The 22,487-nt window shown below is 41.5% G+C and overlaps 1 protein-coding gene across 8 annotated transcripts in view; it reads right to left on the minus strand.

Annotated features, from left to right (window-relative positions):
* PLD1 (phospholipase D1) overlaps positions 1-22,487 on the minus strand; it is a 137,354-nt gene that overhangs the window by 57,144 nt on the left and 57,723 nt on the right. For 6 of the 8 annotated variants that reach the window (XM_036242706.1, XM_036242704.1, XM_036242702.1 and 3 more), the window contains 7 exons: positions 20,735-20,845; positions 18,375-18,575; positions 17,175-17,388; positions 16,219-16,332; positions 6,893-7,021; positions 6,031-6,149; positions 4,264-4,377 (listed from right to left, as the gene is read on the minus strand). In XM_036242706.1, the coding sequence (XP_036098599.1) occupies positions 4,264-4,377; positions 6,031-6,149; positions 6,893-7,021; positions 16,219-16,332; positions 17,175-17,388; positions 18,375-18,575; positions 20,735-20,845 (1,002 nt within the window). The remainder of the gene's footprint in view (positions 1-4,263; positions 4,378-6,030; positions 6,150-6,892; positions 7,022-16,218; positions 16,333-17,174; positions 17,389-18,374; positions 18,576-20,734; positions 20,846-22,487) is intronic. The other 2 variants (XM_036242701.1, XM_036242703.1) reach the window with 1 other exon arrangement.

Consider the following 22,487-nt stretch of genomic DNA (forward strand, 5'->3'; position numbering starts at 1 on the left):
GCTGTCCTAGAAAAGCTACATTCATTCCTACATGGACATCCTTTAGGGTGCCCTTCAGACATCTCCCCCAAGCGTGGGAACAAATTTCCCCACTCGTGTAATCCGAATATCATTCACACTTGCCTATTTCCTTTTGTTCCTTTTTCAATAGAGAAAGAGATTAAAGAGATGACCCCAGAGGAATCATTTCCCTCAGCTTGGTAGGACTTCCAGGAAATGATTTTCTAAGAAATGTATTTTCTGCAATAAGCTGCCCAATGTAATAAAAAGGAGTTTTTCCATGTATTGATTCTAAATTGATGTTATTTTGGCATTACTGATTTTCTTTTACTTTAATAGATATGTCAAATGTCCTCTGGGTCATTTATCTTAAGAGGTAATGATGACATTTAAGAATCTAGTTTGTTCCTTTTAGGGAGAAGAGTTTTTTTTTAATATATTCTCTGTATAAGCAGTTTCAGGACCATCATTACTCCAGCCCCTGTCCTTACACCTTTCTCCTGTTACGTCTTTTTTGAGCACCCTTAGGAGGCTTCTGAGAATACCCAGCACTGAGAGGAAACACACAAGATTATCTCAAAGTGTCTGTGGAAGCTGCTGAAGTAAGCCCTCAGGTGTGGACGACTTTCAGAAGCAGAAATTCATGTGGGTGGGGGCGGGGCTCTGGCTTCGCCATAGCGCTGGTCCCCCGTGGCTGTGAGCCTTTGCAACAGCTGTGCAGGATGGCTGGTGTGGAATTACCAGCGATCTGTGACCCAGGAGGACTGAGCCCAGTGTGTGTGTGTTTTTAATTAAAAAATTTAAATAACTGGGTTTCCTTCTGCAGATAAAGGAATAACATGAATTTTATCTATTATTAACTTTAAAAATGTTCTGTCTCTCCATTTCAATATATATATGGTATAAAATTTTTGTATCTAGAACTAGCCTGGTGACTCTTCCTGAGAAATGTCAACTTCTTTGTTGCAAACTTTGAAAAATACTAGGGAGAGCTTGAAAGCTACAGCTAACATTGACATAATTCAAACAAGCGTACTCTCTCAGTGCTTTGCATGGATTGGTTTAATTTAACCATCATCACAACCCTATGGACAGATACTATCGGGATCCCTATCTTATAGATGAAGGCAATGCATACAGAGAAGTACAGTGAGTTTCCCAAAGTTACACAGCTAGTATGTAGCAAAACTAGGATCTGAACACTGACTCTAGAATCTGCCTCTTCCCCCTGCTACTTTTTTATATTGCTACCTTTTAATTAATGAAGCTTGCAGTCTCTAAGTTATGTTATGAACAGTATATTATGCTATAAACTATGTTTAAATCTATGTTAAAAAGAATAAACCAAAGGAAGAATTTTATTAAGTCCTCAACCAAGGTGTGTAACAATCACGTGGCTATTGCCAGATGATAGCTAAGAGAATGAAAGTCTTGAAAATATGATAATAAATCCTTTAAAAATTAAGTAGCCTACATAGCCAGGTCCTAGCTCCCTGCACCCTTCTGGGTTCTATGGAAAACCAGGGATTGGGCCGGATTATTGCTTTTGCTCTCTAGGCACTATATGTTCCTGACCTCAAAACAGTAATGTCAAGAACAAGATGAATTAGTTTAGAGCCCGTAAATCATGTGAAGTGAAACAATACTGTGGTCAGAACTTGACCAACAGGGAGAAATGAAGCACAGTTCTTTTCATTTTCAGTTTCTGTTCATCTCAGACTATCGTGTTTTTAAAGGTGCACACTGTTTACCTGTCCCCACTGTTTCCACATCTGGAGTTATTTTGGAAGCTCTGAAAAACATTAACTGGCGATCAGTGAGGATCCAGGTTTTGTGAGGTCTGACTCTTTGGAAAGTGCAGGGGAATTCTCATTAAGAAAAATGATACTAACTTACAAATGCAAAATTAGCATATGCTTGAATTAGTGTAACAGCTTCTTTGCTTGTCTCCTGCTTTTATTATCTTTCCAGTCTAGTAAGTTCTTCATGTGTATAAGCTTTCAGTCCCAAAATGTGTTTATTAAAATGAGAGATCCTCAGTCATTTAAACTTGGGAAATTCTCAGTATATTCACTCAGTGATTTTGTGATATACATCAGCATAACAAAGGCACGAAGAAATCCTATTGTTTTAAATCTGCAAAAATGTATCTGTCTATAGGGGAAAAATTGATTTTGGTAGAATAGCTATTAGTATTTTACAGGCAAAATCCAGTTTGGAAAACTCCAATCAGATTAACCTTTATAAAACATTCATGCATAACACTTCTTCGTGGATGGACAAGTCCCAAAGTTCAATAACATCTCCCTGATCAGGTCTAAATCAACTAGGCCAGCACTCCAAGGCGTTATACCATCCAACCTTCATCTACCACTTTTTCTAAAGCAAGTGGTTTACTGTAGTCAGTTTTACCATCATCTGAACAGGCAGGCTTGTTCCTGAGAGGGGACCCCCACTTCTCTCCCTTTCATTTGCCAAGCTCTCACAGCGTGCTGGTCCATTCTTTCATACCAGCATTCAGCCCTAGACCACACCTGGCATTGTTATCTGGATTCTCTAACATCACAGCTTTCTCTCCCCTGGCTAACTACATTTCTGGAGGCAAAGAATCCCTTTTCTCTCTGTTTCCTCAGCATCCAAGTGTACACACTTACGACTTCACTGTGCAAACAGATGGCACCTAATAAATAAATGAATAAATGAACTGAATAAATGAACTGATGAATGAGTGAGTCTTGATAAACTTATTTTCAAATTAATTGGCATTGTAGGTTCCTGAGTCCAGTCCACCTGAGCACATCAAGGATGAACATATGAGCGTACAGGAGGGATAACTGATCTAGTCCCATCTCTAATACAACATCCTGTGATGCGGAGAAGGTGAACCACAGGAGGTATTTTGTAGAGTGGACATGCAGAGTTTCTATCTGCCTTACCAGGGCATCCAAATGAGAACAGGTGAAGCAGGGCTTTACCAACAGTCATTGGAAGATGTATGTATATGGAGCTCTGGGATCCTTTGCTGATCACGACAATATACAATTCCTAGCAATGCCTTTCCAACAGATGCTTAATTAGCATCTGCTAACTTTGGTAAGCTGATCACTGAATCAATTTTAATGCCATCTCAAATCTTAAATTCTCTTGTTTTTTTTTTTAATATCAAGGCTCCTATTTTATCTCACAGCATGGGTAATTTTTCCCTTCAAGTTGAACAAAATTAAACAGGTTCATAAAATATTCATTAACTTACATAGGAAAATATATATACCTGTGCCTCTAAGTTTAAATTAGTTGTCTCCTTTAGCCTGGGAAAACTAAGTATTTGCTATAGGTATTTCTCCTAAGTGGTTTATCTTCTTGGTTGTTCTATTATTTGACTTATGGTCTAAAATGTCTTTTTATTTCTTATATACAGACACCTGTACTTACTTGCACATAATACAGAGTAGCTGAGTTAGGCATTTCATTCATATAATCATATTCCCCAGAACCCATGTCCAAATTATGTAAATCCAGACTAGTGATGTCAATTGCAAACTGCTGGATCTTTACTTAAACAATACTTTTCATACTGATAGTGATGGCTGAAAACACACCAGTGCTCCAGGTGGCCCACCGCAGTTCTGTCCCTGAATGATCTCGAGACATTTGGGCCAATGTTAGGAAAGGGAGCTGATTGGCTAACAATGGACTAGAACAGGATGTAAAGGTGTGTCTCTACTGATCACCAACCAGGTGTCCCTGGATAAGTTTCTTAGCCCGACTGAATTAATTCTCTTTTGAGATGGTTGGACTGAATGCACTAAATTCTGTGACATTGTTAACCAACTTCCTTTTGCTATGAGAAGAGCCTCTAAGAAGCATTTGGTTAATGAGGAACTAAAATTAAACTGATCTATAACTAGCTTTGCAGCAAAGTTTCAGCCACATTCCTGGTGTTTAACCGTTATCAGTCTCAGGTTTACTATGGATTATGTTGCTAGGGTCCATTCAGAAGAAATTATAAAACAAGCCTTTCCTTGACTGGCCTTTTCTAACGACATGTATTTATTATAGTTATAAAAGAGTGTTGGAAAGAGGAAAAAATTAAATATGTTTAAAATATGAAATATAATACTAAATTTTAAAAGATCCACTCAAGTTTTCTTTGGAGTTTTCCTTATTCAAAAATGTGAGTGAAACCAATGTTCATAGGCACTTGGTCCAGAAAGAATGATTTTTACCCAGTAGCACTTTGTGAGAAACCAAAGCAAGACTGACCTGTACATTAGCAGGGACGGACCCAGGCACTTGATATTTCAACTCATGGGCTGTTGTGTGAGATTTTGGAAGCAGAAAAGGATAAGAAAGGGACCGATATTTTGATTTCATAATCTAAAATAAATAAAAACAGGTAAAACATTTCAAATGAGAAAACACTTCCATTCTTCCACATTTTGTGATTATAAAAGAAATTCAGGTTCATTTGAAACAGAAAAATAAATGTTAACAGTAGAGGTTTCTAGGGGAAGAGATAGATTATTTTTGTTTTCTTTCTATTTCCCAGAGGTGGAGAACTCCTTTTCCCCCTTTTTCCCCTTTTGCAGTAGGCATGTATTCTTTGTATTTTAAAAGAAAGCTTATATATAATCTAGAGTTATAGAGGTATATAACTGCAAACATGGGGTTACTCTTTTGTAAACTGATTTTTTACTATGTGGCAGACCTCTTGCAACAGCAATATAGCACTACATATCATTTTAAATAACATCAGTGTCAAGTGATATGAAAAAAATCCTGATTTGTTTAATAAATTATTATTAATGCACATTTCAGTTATTTCTTACTTTATTTGAATTATTGGAAGCTGTCAAAATTAATTAGTTTATTGAATTACTTCTTTAACTTAAATACCTGAAAAATATTTTCTGAGTCAAAAATTATATGCCTTTTAAAAAGCTTTATTAGGCCTGGCCAGTGTGGCTCAGTGGATTGAACATCGTCCCATAAACTGAAAGGTCCCGGTTCGATTCCCAGTCAGAGCACATGCCTGGGTTGCAGGCTCAGTTCCCAGTACGGGGAGTGCAGGAGGCAGCCAATCAAGGTTTCTCTCTCTCTCCCCCTAAAAAATCAATTAAAAAAAAAAATACTTTAAATAAATTTAAACCTTTTTAGTGTTATACCAATTTACCCCTCAGAAGCAGGGTATAAGAACACCAAAAATTCAAAACCCAGTTGCAGGTATTAGCAGTGTTTTGTTTTGTTTTGTTTTTTAATCTTTGCTTGTCTAGTAGGTTAAAGATAGTATCACTTTGTTTATTCATTCATGTCCCTAAATTTTTGTTAAAGATACTCCCATTATTTCTAAGAGCTCCCACTGTATATACTGCTATGTAAATGAAAAATAAGATGAGACCTTAAGTTGTTGATAAAACTCAGTCTTTTTCTGAATTTTTGGCAAGAATAATGAATGACTCATCAACATTTCAAATAAATAAAATGGAGCCTTAGTAACATCTGGATGATAAGTACTTAACTTATGAATGTTAGGTCAAATTCCCCAATGAAGGCATGCTAAAGAAGACACAATCAGGATAAAAATAAAATGGCTACATCTTCTCATCCTGCTCACCTTGCTCAGAGCTCCTCCCCAGAATGAACCCAGTGCAATGCCAGGATTGGAAGCACTGGGAAGTTTGAGTTCTCCCACCTAAACAAGACTCCTGTCCCCCTACATAGCCCTCCAGATGACTACCAGCCCAGACCAGGTGCTTAATCAACACTGAGCAGCCAAGATGTTAAAACCATTGGCCCTGATCATAGCATCTATCCCTCTGTGCTCTAACTCATCTGTTATGTGAAAGTTCAAGAACATTTTCTTTTTCATTTTCCCAGAGACCCAGGTGCTCTGACAACCAGACTCCCAACAGCAGACGAATGGCCCAGTTATGGTCGCCGTAGCCTCTTCCTGCCAAGCCTCCAGGTTTCTCTTCTTCCAGGCCTGTCTCTCTTTATGGGGACTGAATCATGGTAAGACCATCCATGTACCTTGGTGAAGTTCCAGCGCTGGATGAAGTGACGTGCCACATCACGAGCCGCCTTCCCATGGACCACAGAGCCAATATCATGCCATGGCATCCGGGGGGTGGCGTACCTGTCAATGAAATCTGCCCAGGTGCACCAGGCAACAATCATCACTAATTTCTCTGCCAGAGACAGAAGCCATCTGACACCAGGGCCGACCCCACCTATGGTAAGTCAAAGGAAACGTGGTAATGTCCACTATGGGTCTATTTCTTGGATTGGGTGATGCAATCCCTTAATGACCAAGTGACACACAGATCTCATGTTGAGGAATCTCATGTTGAGGAACACAGTCTCCCATGTACCTCCCCAAATTTGTTTCCATTTCACTTAGTGTTAGTCACTAGGCCAGGTAAGATGTGAGCTGGTCAAATGATCTAAGGCTGTGGACTTGATACTACATTTCCCTCTTTTGTCCCGTTGAAATAATGTCAGGCTACATATGCAGTGCCATCTCCATCTCCTCTTAGACACAGAAGCACAGTGATAATCTAAACATAGGTCATTTTAATAATAAAAATGAAGATGATTAGGCAGAAGAGGAGATGATCAAAGAGATTGTACCACCCTTGGAGAATGACAGATTATTACTCCCCAAATATGCCTATATAAAACCAGTGGTTTCAAACATGTAAGCTCTATTTCATATTTGTTTTCTTACTATAACTATAAGCAGCCCTTAATTATATGACTGAAACACAGTCTCCAAAGTTTCACCAAATATTCAAAGGTAAACAAAACATCAGATCATGCAGTTGCATACCTGACAGACATTGACAAGTAAAAAGACAAAATACAAGCAGCCATCCACTACCAGGGTACTCACCGGCAAAAGGCTTATCCAGTTGGACCCAGTCTTTGAAGACGAAATTGCAGTAGTCCTTCCCATGCCAGAATCGGGTTTCCCCATGCAGCTCTCCCACGCCTGTCTGCAGACTGCGGATGGAGCCCGTGTCTGTGAACACAGCACGCGCCGTCAGACTGTGTGCAGGTGGCCAGGGAGGGAGCTCGGCTCATTTACAAAACACCTAAAGACTTCTTAACTTTTCTTCTGAAGACTCATAACTAGGGTAGCATGTGTCTATTCCACCTGAGGCTGTGGGCTGACAAGGTTTTCTAATCTGTAAGTTTATCAATATGGGCAGTTGGGGTTATAACGAATTTCACCATGTGACAATGAAATTTGACATCCTTAGGTTTACCATCTGCCAGATCACGGGAAGAAAAGGTTACAGGGTTAACTGTGAGTAAAGAACTTGCTAGGCGGGACTCTGCGAGAGCAGTAAAGCCCTGGGTCATGCAGAGAACATGGATGCAGGGGATATAAAGAAGTTATGCCCTTCTCTCTGCTCGATCAATATGGTGAACACTTAATATATAATTCTTGTTGTTTGCATCTCAAAAAGCAAGAACCTCAAATTTGCAAACAGCTCACATTCCAGCCCTGGAATTAACCAGATAAGTGACACTGAACTTCACCATTAATGAAGAATTTGGCCTAGACGACATCTAAGGTCTTTCGGGCTCTAACATTCTATATTCCTAAAACCATAAATGACAACCAGAAAAGTCATCCCAACCACACGTATGACTATACATGCACACAAGCAGCCATCTACTGCAACATTTCACAAAGAGCTTTGCTGGGACAATTTTACTCTGGGGTGAATACTTTGACTTCAGTTGTCTGCATGTTTCTGGGCTACAGTGACCACAGAGACAACGAAGCAGGAAGGCTAGCAGAACTACAAAACACAGGCAGCGCTTGGCACAAGGAAGCACTTAACAAATACACATTGGATGCAAACATATTTGCTGAATGAATAAATGGTACCACGGGCAGTAGCCAGTGAGAAGACTGAACTGGTCTCCCTACCAACATAGGTACCAGAACTGTCTTTCTAAAATGCAGACTCCTGCTTTGAAAAGCCTTCCAGGATCACCCACTGCCTACACAGGGTCAAATCCTAAGGCCTTAGTGTGCATAGAAGATTCTTCCCAAACTGGTACCAATCTATCTCATGCCCTTGCTGTTCCCCACATGGCCCAGGTCCCATGAACATCACCTTTCTCTCTGTGTTTTGACAGGCCCAGTCTGCCATGCCTCTGTACAGTTGGCACACTATTCCTTTGGCCTGGAATGCTCTTCTCTCCCTCTCGTCCTGATCTCAACATCCTTCGGGAGCCACAGAGCTGTCACATGCCCTAGAGATGCCCCCAGGCCCCAGTAAGGACAGGCAGTCACTAGCTCTGCTGCAGAACCATTAATAGGTGCTCATCCCAGTGCCTCTGATGCTGTGTCATGGTTGTGTAAGGGTGCTCCCTCCCTGCCCCCACTCATCTATAAACCCTTTGGGTGGGGGTGCATCCCCTCCCTGCCTAGTGTAGCTCCTGGCACTCAGTAGGCAATCAATAAGTATTTCCTGAGCAAATGTTTTTAAACAATCAACCCCACACTGCTAATAGTCTATCTCAAACTAAGTAATTAGCTTCAAAGTTCATTGAAATTTTCTATAAAAGAAAAATGTCTTATAGAGCTAAAGATGAACAGAACTGAAATGTTAAAGACATAATTTTTTTGACTTCTCCCAGTGATTTATTTTCCTGCTCCACAAGACTGAGTCGAAAGCACTGGCAGGTCTGTGTGCTCACCTTTACAGTAAGCATGGCACTTTGTGGAAGGAAGGAAGGAAGGAAGGAAGGAAGGAAGGAAGGAAGGAAGGAAGGAAGGAAGGGAGGGAGGGAGGGAGGGAGGGAGGGAGGGAGGGAGGGAGGGAGGGAGGAAGGTTGGTTTATATCAATCGAAAAACTCTAAGCTAAAGTTTTACGCACACACACATACACTTGTTTAAAAATTAACTTTCACCTAACAACCAGTATTAAGAAAAACAAAACCAAGAAAATTCTTAGTCTCAGAAAATTGTCTTGGTGCTAATTGAATTCAACCTGCTCATAATTCAAATTTGTTTTTGTTTTTAGGCATAGCCCCAACTATTCCACATAAATTAGGGCCCTCCTACGAACAAATGAAATATTAAGGCAAGAGCCATCTACTCCTAGTCACCACGATTGTTGCTCAGAGTTGTGTTAGCACCCATGAGCAGGAAGACAGAACTTAACATCAGCAGCGCTGATCTGAGGGGTTCTATCAGTCGGTACCTGGTTCCCAGTTGATTTCATAACTGCACCTGCCTTGTCTTTCAGCACAAGTTTTTCATGCCAGTTTTCTGCAATCCTTATCCGTCGTCAGTGGCCCAGACTCTAGCTGCTCAAGTTCAGGGAAAGGGTGTCTTTCTGCCCCTCCCCCGGTGCCTTCTGGCTTTTCCTCCTTTTTTCTCTCATCTCTTGGCTTCCAAGGCTGCATTCCCCTACCATTACTCCAACAAGCCCTCCTGATCTTTGCTAGCTCCTCCTCCCAAACAAGGTTTTCTCGCACTTTCTTCTGAATGTCCTCTCTAGCCCTGGCTTCGCTTTTGGACTCCAGGTCTATAGCCTCTTCCAGTGCCTCACTTGACCCTGTCCACCTAGCAGCCTCACCAGAACTTGAAAATCACATGTAACACTAGAATCATTATCATTCCCAAAATCAAGTCCTCCGTTGAGATTTCTGTTTCCTGGTCCAACTTACTCATGTTCAAACCTCAGAATCACCGTTGGCTCCTCTTCTTCACTACCTTGTCTACCCACCTCCCCATCACCACTTGCCAAATCCTATGAAAATTCTGATTTCACCTTGGGAAAGAGATTGTCCCATTCACCTCATTCTTGGGCCCACTGGAACAAGCTGGTCAGACTCCTTTTGTCTTGTTATAACCCACTAATTCTCCATCTGCTAGAAGAAGGAACTTCTCCTGGGTTCCTTGAGCCCAAGTTGTTTTTGCAAAAATTCTTGAAGAGGAGGGTATTGACCATGAGCTTAACTAATCAGGAGATGCCAGACGGGGCAATGAGACATTCAAGGCTAAGGTCTAGTAAATGTTAAGAAATATAAAATAAACAACTTGTGCAGTTACTAACTGCTGATATCTGCTTCTGTACACGTAGCTTGCTTGCTCTGCTAAACTCTTGAGTAACCCCTGTCCTATATAAGCAACCCTCCCCCTGAGCTCGGGGCTGCAGTTCTCCTCTGTGTAGGTTGGCTGCAGTCCCTGCGCAGGTAATAAAGCTCCTAATATTCAAAATTACTTGATGTCTGAGTGAGGATGACTCTCCTGGGTTACAACAGTCTCTAGCATAACTTGGTAAAACACCACCCTATCTCCCCCACCCCCCACCCCCCACCCCCTCTTACGCTTACCCCCCCCCTCAGGATTCCCCAATATTTTCTGGGTGAGATTCAATGTCTCAGCCTGACTTTCAAGGCCCTCCATACACTGGTACAGATATATCCCACCAGCCCAATCTATACAAATTAATTAACACTTAACCACAATTCCAAAACCCAAAAGCTCTGAAAATCAAAAAATTTTTTTCACGGTTCATTTGTTGGCAAAACCTGACCTGAACTGACAACAGGTTATGATCTTTACTGACTCTACTTGGTGTGACACAAACATAAATGATTTGCTTACAGGGTATTTCCTGGACCCTGCAAAGACTATAACATCATCTAGTGTACAGAATCTTCTAATTTCAGAAACCCAGAATCCTCTCACTTCTATTTATTTATTTTTTTTATCCTCACCCGAGGACATTTTTCCATTTTTTGTTCAGGTAGAGTGGGAGGGAGAGAGAGGAACAGAGAGAGAGAGAAACATCGATGTGAAGGGAACACATCGAGTGGCTGCCACCCGCACAACCAACCAGGGCCGGGGACAAACTGCAACCAAGGTACATGCCCTTAGCGGGAACCGAACCCGGGTCTCTCTGGACCGCAGGCCGACACTCTAACCGCTGAGCCAAACCGGCCAGGGCTCCTCTCACTTCTGAAATCCAGAACTCCTGATTTCTGACGGACGTCTGACCCCCAGAACGTCGCGTGAGATGGTGGGCCTCTGTGTATTCACCACACTCCATACCTAGGTCTGAAATACATACTTTCAGCATTTTCTGCATCTGTCTTAAGATATAACATCTACCTGAAATGCCTGTTTTTCTCCCTTCTTGGTCTCTACCTACTGAATGTCTACCTATATTCAAGCCAGTTCCCAAACAGGTCCTCAATGAGTTATATATATATATATTTTTAATCTTTTGGTTTTTGAAACTTTGGATTTTGGAATTGTGGACCAAGGTCTACATTGGTGGAGAGGCTTCACTGACAACGCCTGTCGGTCAGGGCATCTCCCCCGGGTGGATTACTAAGGTACTAGGTTAGCAAAATATTTCAAATTGATTTTTATCTATTAGATAAGTTCTTTGCTAGCAGAAAATAAGTCGTATACATCTATATCATTGCATCCCTCAACGCAGCGTCTAGAAACAACCCACTATTCATTATCCCTGATGATTAGATATCTGAGTTTGAAATGTGGAGGACAAAGGGGCCGCAGACGAACCTGACGGGCTCAGGGGGGGTCTGCGTCGTGGCCTCACAAACTCCGAGACCGAAAGGAACCGCACAGGATGGTCTGAAATGAACACGCCTTAACCAGTCGTGTCCTAGGCCTGGGTCTTCCTTGACAGAAGTCAATGTTTACCTTCACCGAGCCCGTCCACTGTTTTCCGTCTACCATAACATATCTTTGGAATGTCAGAGTCGTCCCTTTTTTTCAGACGGCTCAGGACACAGAGCAGAAGAACCCCTCCTTGTTATCTTGTTCCTCTGCACACCATCCCCACGTGCCACAGATGCTCGTTGTTAGCGATCCTACACCCACCAATATAAAAAAAGTATTTGTCATTTCATTTTACGTTTATCCCGTGGCTGAGATTTCCCCACTTTGCTTTCTTCCACCTCCCTACTCTGCCCCGGAGGGACTTTACGTAACCCCCCTTGCACCTCCTCCTTTCATTGTAACGTACAAAATAAACTGCAAAACGGCCGTTCTCCAGAACATTCTCTCCATCCATTGAGATTTCGCTTCCTGGCCATTGTTGTCAGTTTGGCTCAGATAACTTCATAAAAATTCTCTACAGCTTTGGATGTTTCTTACGTGAAGAGAACCTGTCTCGACTTGACTGCAAAAATGATTTCCCCTCTCAGCCATCTATTTAATCTTGCTTAAAAGAAAAAGATCAGCAACAGTCACTGGAGATAAGAGAACCAAAATTCAACCCTTTTAAATGACCAAGTATTGATCAAAGCTATGTTGATTTGAAATTCTCCCTCTTGCAATATAATTTTGAAAGAAAAAAAAAATCTTGAAGATGGGTGAGTGATTTTGAACTAAAATATGTACTACAGAAATCTATCAGTTACTGATCACATTTAAGATGAACTGACATTAGTGCAGTCTTTCTACTTGAAGACTCACAGTGATGTTGCACCCACACTCCACACTGATGCGTACACCACCCAGGAGGGTCACTGGGCACCAGTTCATCAGGGTCTGGTGCATTCAAGGGAAACTGACATTGCAGAGAAGCTACCACAGTTCAGAGCCTCAGGAAAGGAAGTCATTAACTCAGCAGAATTCATTTTCTAATTTCTAATGAAGAGTTACTCTATGCTTAATTTGGGTTCCAAGTCCTATAGAACAACATAGGTTTAAGTCATTATATGATTTAAATATGGAGCTATGGCCCTGGCTGTTGTTTGGCTCAGCAGTTAGAGCATTGGCCTGCAGACCAAGAAGCTGCGGGTTTGATTCCAGCCAAGGCCACGTACTTTGTTGCAGTTAGGTCCCTGGCCCTGGTCGGGGTCGTGTGGGAGGCAACCAGTTGATGAGTCTCTCTCACATCAATGTCTCTTTCTCTCTTTCTCTCTCTCTCTTTCTCTCCCCGCCCCACTCCTTCCCACTTTTATCTGAAGATAAATGGGAAAAAAAAGATCCTCAGGTGAGGATTGATAAATATATATATATATATATATATATATATATATATATTGCTATGCTCTATAAACTTCCTTTATTAATAGTATAAACTTACTCTTTTTTCCCCCAACAAAAATTCACATGGCCCTGTCCAGTTTGGCTCAACAGTTAGAGTGTTGGCCTGCGGAGCAAAGACTCTCAGGTTCGATTCTGGCCAAGGGCACATTGCAGTTTGTCCCCAGCCCTGGTCAGGGTCATGTGGGAGGAAGCCAATCGATGTGTCTCTCTCACATTGATGTTTCTCTGTCCCCCCCGCCCCATTCCTGCTTCATCTGAAGATATTTGGAAAAATATCCTCGAGTAAGGATTAAAAGAAAAAAATCACAGGGAACTCCAGTACATAAAACAATACAAGCAGGATGTTCTGGTTGAATCAAGTAGCAGTAGAGGTGGGCGGTCCGGGGCCACCTGTTCAATATCCTCCTCAGAACCCCTGAGAAACACCAGGGTCCAAGGAACAGGCTTGGCCAAGCACTGCTCCAGAACTCTGCTCTCCTTTTTCTATAAATTAGTTTTTTTCATATTAAAAAATTAAACTTGTAATTGAACTTGCAGTCAATGGGAAGAGTCCTCACCACCTCTCACATCCCCCATACATCAGCAAAGGCTGTGGGCTCCACCAGATGTATTCCTGTCCGGTCAGTACCGTCACCCAAGTCTGCTCTGAAGAAAGTGCCTGGAAAAACGTAAGTCAAACAGTGGTTGTCCTTTGCTCAGGACCTTCCCGTGACTGTCTATCTCACTCAAAGTAAAAGCCAAAATCCTTACAAGAGCTGCAAGACCTTACACCATCTACTCAGCCCTCAATGACTCTGCTCCCATCATTCTCCCCCAGCCCACACCAGGATACGCCGATCCCCTCCTGCTCCACCGCCCGGACACATGCCGCTCCTCCTGGCTGGGACGCCGTCCGTCCCCCCAGACCCACTCTTATCCTCATTCTTCTCTTCCTTTTGATCTGTTGATACCTCACCTCATTGGAGAAGCATTTTCTGACCACTGCATGTAAAATAGTAACTCCTCCCCTCTGCCTGTGCTATTGTTCTCCACGATAATTCTCACCACCTGTTATATTGTGTTTGATGAGCTATTTATATATAAAATTCTCATCCTTAATATCCAACTAGTTAACTGAATTTCATCTGTTTCGTTCACTACATCCTAGTACTTAGAACAGCGATTGGCATATTATAGGAGTAAGTATTTCTTTAATGAAACAAATGAATCATATACATGTATTTTTGTATCCCCACTGACAGCTTTTAAGAGAGCACCATCCCTCAAGGGGAGGAAACACTCAGTATGTTCTTCACCATCGCCCTCCTCCTGGATATTTAGGTCGTTGACTTTCTCCCTCCGTTAATAAAACAATGCTGCAATGAACATGTATCCGGTTTATAAGGAGGGGTTCCATCAGCACGTGGAAACCACCCGCACGGTGTCCTCAGATCACCACCGTGGGCATCAGCATGCTCAGCCTACGCTGGCTGGGGTCCAGCACCTGGCGGGCGTCTGCTTCCCCACTCCCCACATGCTGCTGTCAGCGACACGGCCACTCAGTCATGACTCAGACCCTCAGTTTCATGGCTCGGCAACCTCATTGCTCCACCTCATTTTTCACTTCAGTTTTAAAGCAGCAAAGCCACGCATGGAATTACAAAGCACAACTTAGACCTGTTTCCAACTTTTGCCTTTAATATCGGCCCTGCATTTGCCCCTGGCCCAGCTCTTCGGACTTCCCAGAGGCCCCCCAGCCCCCGTCTCTGGGCTCTGAGGCTCCATCAAGCACAGGAATTACTGGAAGTCACCCTGAGCCCACACACACATCAAGTACCAGCTTTATGCTAAATAAATAAAATGTCTCCTCATATACAGTTTTCTTCATTTTTAATGTACACCAATGCTATGATTTCCAACATACAAACGTATTGAACAATTACATTGAAGCTTTAGTTCATTAAATATAATCCATTTTAAAAGCGCAGGGTCCCGGACTAAAGAATGCTGAGAGCCACTGCTCAAGGTCCAGCTTCATTCATGAGGCTCATTAGTTTCTGCCACCATGAGTGACTCCCATCCAGCCGTGTGAGCAGGGCCCTAACTCAGCTGTCTCCTAACATCACACTGGAACAAAAGGCCATGAAGCAGTAAGTAATCGCATCTCTGCTCAATCACAACTCCGAATCATGGGCGCTGGGAGGCTGATGAACTGGAACCTCAGTGCACAAGTCACTTATCACTTGTACACCTGAGTGACCTCATCTGTAAAAAGGAGATAACCGCCCTGGCCAGTTTGGCTCAGCGGCTGAGCATCGGCCTGTGGACCAGAGAGTCCTGGGTTCAGTTCCCGCTAGGGGGACATACCACAAAAAAAAAAAAAAAAAAAAAAGGAGATAACCCACAAGCGCTCGGGGCAGTGACCTCAGAGAGTTAGCACGCCATAAACACTCGCCTGCGATTTTGCTATGGTTGCTATTTATTACCATGACTGCTTGTCCCTATATCTGATCTGTCACCAAATCCTCTTCATTCCCACCACCATAAATTAGGCCTGATAAATGTATTCCTCAAGTTTGTGGTTCTTCTCACAAAAGGTTATCAAATTACAATTTCTAGAAATTCACCTTTAGAGTATGACACCTCCATTCAACGATCTCCAAGATTCATAACTAAATAAAGGTTGGAATCCTTTATTTATGTTGGGGAGTCTGAATGTGACTGCCATTATCTTCCTGGTCTTATACCTCAGACTGCAACTCAACAGCATGGTGCATTCTCCAACATTTAGAAGCTCTTGGTGCGTTTTCATTCCAGTGCCTTTGCTCACCTCATTTCCTTCACTGGCAACGTCTTCCAATCCTCACCTACCCAATCACATTACTTCTGAACCTAACTCCAAGGTCCCCCCTCAAGAGCATCTTTCTGGACCCTCCCTCCTTCCACGGAACTGCTAGAACACCACTGACCTGCAGGTACCATGCTCTGCACCCTTACTGGGTTATGTTTTATCTCAGTGCGGAATTGTAGGAACCTTGTGTACCTCCCCAAGCTTTGCTCTCAATATACATGGTGTGACAATGGTGTGAACAGAAAGACAATCCAGAAACACACTCACTCTGCTCATGCAGCACAAGCTGAAGCCTAAGAAGGTGCTGCTGCTTCACACATCACTTACCCACGGAGTGTCTAGCGAGCCCCTGCTCACAACCAGTGGAAGAGCGAAAGAGTTTCAAGTGGGGCTTTAAACCATGGATTAAATGCTGACGGCTTCTACAGTGATTACAATAACCTGGAGAAAGTTGAGAGTTGTTTTTCTTTGTACAAAGAAACATATTTATTTATATAGCTATATATCTATATCTATATTTATATCCTGGGCTGACTCTATCTATCTATCTATCTATCTATCCATCTATCTATATCAGGTTTTCTAAACTGGATCATTCTTAAAACTAGGCAAGACTATAAAATCAGTCACAAGTTCTTTGCCACAGAAAATTGCAGGGCTTTAAGGCAGATTTTAAAAAAGCAGTATAGCCCTGCTGGTGTAGCTCAGTGGACTGAGCATTGGCCCATGGACTGAGAGGTCCTGGTTCAATTCCCAGTCAGGGCACATGCCTGGGTTGTGGGATCCCCAGTAGCCAATCGATGTTCTATCTCACATCAATGTTTCTACCTCTCTCTCCAAAAAGTCAATAAAAACACATTTTTAAAAATAAAAAGAGCGGTGCATTTCTGAGATGTAGAAAATCTGATGTTTGAGAATAAACACTTGTATTTCTGGAGAGGAAGAGAAATAAAATTTCTTCTCTAAAAAAATTTATAAAGGACACCTAATACTCTTGTTTTTCTTTATAACTTGCCATTGTTTTATAAATGTTTAGTCATTCTGCGACCATCAGAAGCATGAATCATGGTTGTTATGATGACCTGTGTGAATAAAACAATAAATCTGTTCTAAAGTGAGGCCGACAAAGCCATGAGATGGCGTGATGTTGAGTATGATGATCTAGTGACCTTTCAGGATTGGTCAGTTTAGCCCATCGCAGAAAGACAGGCTCTAAAACAGGGAACAGCGTCTGGCTAGGAGGCCCAGCGCGGCGGAGACGGCTCTAGCGAAGGCGCCCTTACTGGAGGTGCTGTCCAGGCTGCTGATGCTGTCCGCGCTCTGCAGGTGATGCCTGTGCAGCTGCCGGTAGAGGCTGAACTTGGAGAACTTGCTGGGTTTGCCTATGCCCTTCAGTTTTGCATCCATATCATCAACACTCTTCAGGGTGGGCAGATTTTTCGCAGATTTGTTTTTATCTTTGAGGCTTAGGGATTCCATAGACTCTGTTGTTTCAGCCTAAGAAAATTATTAAAAAAAATAAAGATACTGCATCAGAAATGCTGCCTTGTGGCCCTGCCACTCCAGTCAGGTGAGGGACAGGACAGAGTCAGCCCAGGAGAGAAGCTTCTAACAGACACACAGTAGGGTGTGAGGTCAGTCACAGGGCAGTGGGGACTCTTGTGGGTGGTTTGAATACGACCACAGGCACACCAGGCGTTCCACTGTCGGTCCTCTTTCAGGACGAATTCTTGAAATTTCATACCAACTAATCTTTTCATCTCAAATACAACGACATGAGCTGCAGTCACTGTGGAGGCACTGAACTTGCTCTTCTGCTAAGCATTAAGTAAGCAGTGCCTTTTCTGTCCATTATTTTCCCTGTTACCAATTCGCTACACTGTTTACTTTCCCAGAAAAATCACCAACATATCCAGCAGTAAAATAGGATGGAGTCCATCAAGTATTTTAATAAGTGTATTGATATTTTGGCAACCACTCTAGATGAAGTAATAAGGAAGTGGATATAGTCATATAGATATATTTTGGCCGCTCTTGGTTTGAAGGTAGTTTGGAAAGTTATTAACCTCCTGCTTTCAAACAGAATTACCAATCCTATTTTTATGTGTCTTTAAGTAGGAAGATGCCAAAAACCTTGGCAGCTACCTGTATATAATAAGGCAGCTTACCTAACTTAAAGCTCAATTGTTGTACATTTTTGTGTGTAAGCTTTTTTCCTAATAGCAAATAAATCTTTAATTTAAATGGAAAACAAAGGAGCTGACTATGAAGTAGCAAATGCTCCACTGTATCTGTTTTCTCTTTCTTACTAGAGAAGAAACTGAGACTAAGAATCAAAGTTACAGATTCGCTCGGTGGTATCTGAAACCAGGAGTGTCTACGTTTGACTCACTGTCTCCTCTCATTCAAGCCGTCAGTCAGTCATGCTATCATATATATTTACATGAATTGTGTTCCTCTTACGTAAAGGTGAAGTTACTTACTGGGAGGGAACACAGAGATGGCCCCGTGGTAACACGCTTCACGCTGCCCACGTCCGTGAGTCTGTGCTCATTGTCATCCCACCTGCCATAGGCCAGGTCGATCCCGCCCACAAAGGCCACTGACTGGTCGATGATGACAAGCTTCTCGTGATGAGCCCAGAGATATACGCTGGATGACACATGATCTGGGTGCCTCATCACCTTGGGAGAGAAAGAAAAATGCTTATGTAATATGCTTTTTAAACTGTCCTTCAGCCCTGGCCGGTTTGGCTCAGTGGTTAGAGCGTCGACCTGCGAACCAGAGAGACCTGGGTTCAGTTCCTACTAAACTGTCCTTCATATTATAATAGGCCTGTTTTCTCCCCTGAATAGCATTTTCTATAATTCAAATACCAAAATGCGCTCTGCATACACCCAAGATAATCCCCAAACTTCTAGTTTTATTCTCTTTAGAAGGCTCCCTGCCGTACCACACTACATTTTGGGGTAGCTGCCATTTAGCTTGAAGTCTAGTCACAAATTTCAATAAAAGTCAGCTCAATAAAATAGCTGATTTCCTTTCCCCCCTATAAAAAGATTCTATCTGCTATTATTTAAAAACAAAAAAGCTCTAAAATTTTTTTAACCAACATCTAGCTCTGGGAAAATTTAAATAAGTATATTAATCTTTTGGCAGTTATTGAGTTGAAATAGTAAGAATATGAATATAGGGATATAGATATTTTGGCTGCTCTTAATTTGAAAGGCACTTTGAGGATTTATTAACTTCCTGCTTGATCAAATTCTTTCTAAATGATTGCAGACTGACCTATCCTATCTTTGTATGTATGTCTTTATGTAGAAACATTTCCAAAATTTTGCAGAGTACATTTAAAAAATAACATTTTTAATTGTGATAAAACACACAACATAAAATTTCCCACACTACCCATGTTTCAGTACACAGTTCAGTGGTGTTCATCACCATGATCCACCTCCACAACTCTTCATTTTGCAGACTGAGACTCTATACCAGTGGTTCTCAACCTCCCTAAAGCCACGACCCTTTAATCCAGTTCCTCATGTTGTATGTGGGTGGATCTGCATGTGGGCGGACCCGCCTGGAGACAGATAGAGGAGCAGTGTCTCGGTTCCTAAGACTATTGGAAATGTGTGTTTTCCAATGGTCTTAGGCGACCCCTGTGGAAGGGTCATTTGACCCCCAAAGGGGTTGCGACCCACAGGTTGAGAACCGCTGCAGTCTATCCCCATTAAACACTGACTTCCCATTCGCTTCTCCCCCCAAGCCCTGGCAACCATTCTGCTTTCTGTCTCTATGAATTTGACTGCTGTAGGCATCTCATATTAATGGGATCATAAAATATTTGTCTTTTTGTGACTGGCTTATTTCACTTAGAATAATGTCTTCAAGGTTCATCCATGTTTTAGCATATGTCAGAATTTCTTTCCTTTCTAAGACTGAACAAGATTCCATTCTCTATACATACCAACCCATTACTGAGAGGGGGATAGTAGTGTGTCCAACGATTATTGTAGACCGATTTCACCCTTTAGTTCTGTCAGTTTGCTGTATATATTTTAATGGTCATTATTGGTACAGAAATGCTTATAAGTGTTACATCATCTTTCTGCACTGAACCTTTTGTTAATATACAATGTCCTTCTTTGCCTATTATAAGCTATTTTGATAAAAAGTTTATTTTGTCTGATATCAGTACAGCCACTCATGCTCTCTTTTGGTTACTATTTACATGGCATATATATTTTTTAACCAAGTGAAATATATAATTTTTATGTAATTTAAGCCTGCTGGAGATTTACTGATTCATTGTCTGGATATACCTCCATGACTGGGCAATATTTATAGACTGGCTTCAGGTCATGGGTAAAATATTAAATAGATTTTTTTCAAATTGTGCTTATTTGTGCTTATTTACTGTATTAGTGTGTCATACAAGGTGTCATTAAGAAAAACACTTTCAATCCTAACAGCGTTCTTGGTTGCTATCAGAATTCAAGGGACGCCGCAGGGAGAGCACATCTAAGCGGTTCCAGGAGCATCTTAATGAGGAGAATGGAAACTCGACAGGCCTCAGATATTACGACAACTCTGGGGAGTGTGCTCGTGACTAAATTATCAGGGTAGGAAAAGTGGAGATGCGACCTCTGCTGACTCCATCAATATTAGAAGTATAAAAATAATATAGTATATTCTCTTATTTCTGAGAAGGGCACGGTGCTATTTTTGTCTAAATATACATTAGGGAATTCTACACATTACCACTGCTCAAACAAAACATACCCAAAAAACTACAGAATAATAAAGAAGAAGCATGGCTCAGCAAGATGAACCCGAGTACCTTTATGTTGGGGTGTAGACGCATCAAGGTCCTCTTGGTGTATTCACTATTGATGCCAAGGGCAAGTTCCACCTCCTTGTAGAGCATGATGAAGACTCGCACCCCCTCTTGCTGTCACGGAGAAAACACAGGGAGCAATGAGCATTTCTGCAGGTAGGGTATGGTTTTCTCTTTCTTCTTCCTTTCTGCGCATTGCACTTTCAAAAATTTCTTCTAAAGCAAGTATAGTAAAACGTTTAATGAACAACACAATATACAAGGAGGTGAAATGTAAGTGTATGTCTATTAAGACACAAATATAAAAAATAAGACGTATCTCTCTTCCACTCCTACCTACAATTTGCTATACCAAGACCGAGTCAATATTTGACTAACTACAGCCAGAAGGTTGAAATTATAACCTCAACTACTAAAAGTGTCTGACAGTCTTACACCTGTGAACATTTCCAAACACTTGTCATTGAGTAAGATTTGACCTGATTCATGTAACAGATTCAGGGTTTTCTGTTTGTTTTTATTATACTTTATTAAAGTGATGAAAACAAAATGAACAAACCAAAAAAAACCCTCTGATATAATAAGTTAAGCTAAATATCCCTTCACATTCCTGGGGTATGTTTCATAGGATTTTTCTTTTTAAAAAAGAGGGTCAAATTGCATCAACAGTGTCTGATAAACTTTAATATACTATATAACTAACATTTATTTAACCATCAAAAAGACAATGTTCAATGACTGAGAGTACAAAGAAGTACTAATATTCTCTTTTTTAGTTCTAGGTGGTGACAAGGTTTTAGCCTATGCTAAATCACCCCACCCCTCACTGTCCCTCCCCTTCTCCACCCAGATGGTCCCCCCTCCAACATATAGTTCAGCATGTATATATCCACTCTTGTCCTATTTACCCCCACCTTTTGTACTACTTTTTCACTTGAAGGTGTGAATTCTCATTATTGCTGTGCAGTTGGCAGCATTTAAATTTGCATTCTCTATACCCAGAAGCTCTGAAAGCACTCTGAAACATATTGCATACACAGTGGATAATGTATCTACACCTAGGTACTTAATATTCCAGAGATTAGAGGAAAGAAATGTTCATAATACTTCCTAAAGTATTAAAAATGTTGGCATATCTAATAAATTATAGCGACAGAGAATAATTTAAAGTTAAAATGAATAACCCATGATAATTAGCCATTGTTCATCATGGAAATTTGAGACACAAATCTTTACTGGGTTGAACAACATCTACAGATGGAAAATAATATGGGAGTTTAAAATTTTTTTAAGTTGATTTTAGAGAGGGAGGAAAGGAGAGGGAGGAAAACAGTGATGTGAGAGAGAAGCATCGATTGGCTCCTGCACGCCCCCTACTGGGGATCGAGCCAACAGCCCAGGCATGTGCCCTGACCAGGAATTGAACCTCTTGGTACATGGGATGATGCTCAACCAACTGAGCCACACCAGCCAGGCAGGAGTTTATATTTTAGGTTGCAGAATGAAAAAATTGGAGTAAATGAAACACATATGCAATTCTCCAATATTGTTCTGCCAGTATTAGTGAGCATTATTTTGGCTTTTAAAGCCTTATAATAATACATCGCTTCAAAACACTAACGCTCTATCTTTCTCAATACTAGTAATATCTAAGAAGTGTATACATTTTTGAAAAATAGGCTACAGTAAAGAACTGTGAGTACTAGGAGAAGACGCACTCTTGCTCCGAAAAAAGTATGATAATAACCCTGGCCGG

This window comes from Molossus molossus, unplaced genomic scaffold, assembly GCF_014108415.1.
Source record: "Molossus molossus isolate mMolMol1 unplaced genomic scaffold, mMolMol1.p scaffold_m16_p_5, whole genome shotgun sequence".
Classification (NCBI taxonomy): domain Eukaryota; kingdom Metazoa; phylum Chordata; class Mammalia; order Chiroptera; family Molossidae; genus Molossus; species Molossus molossus.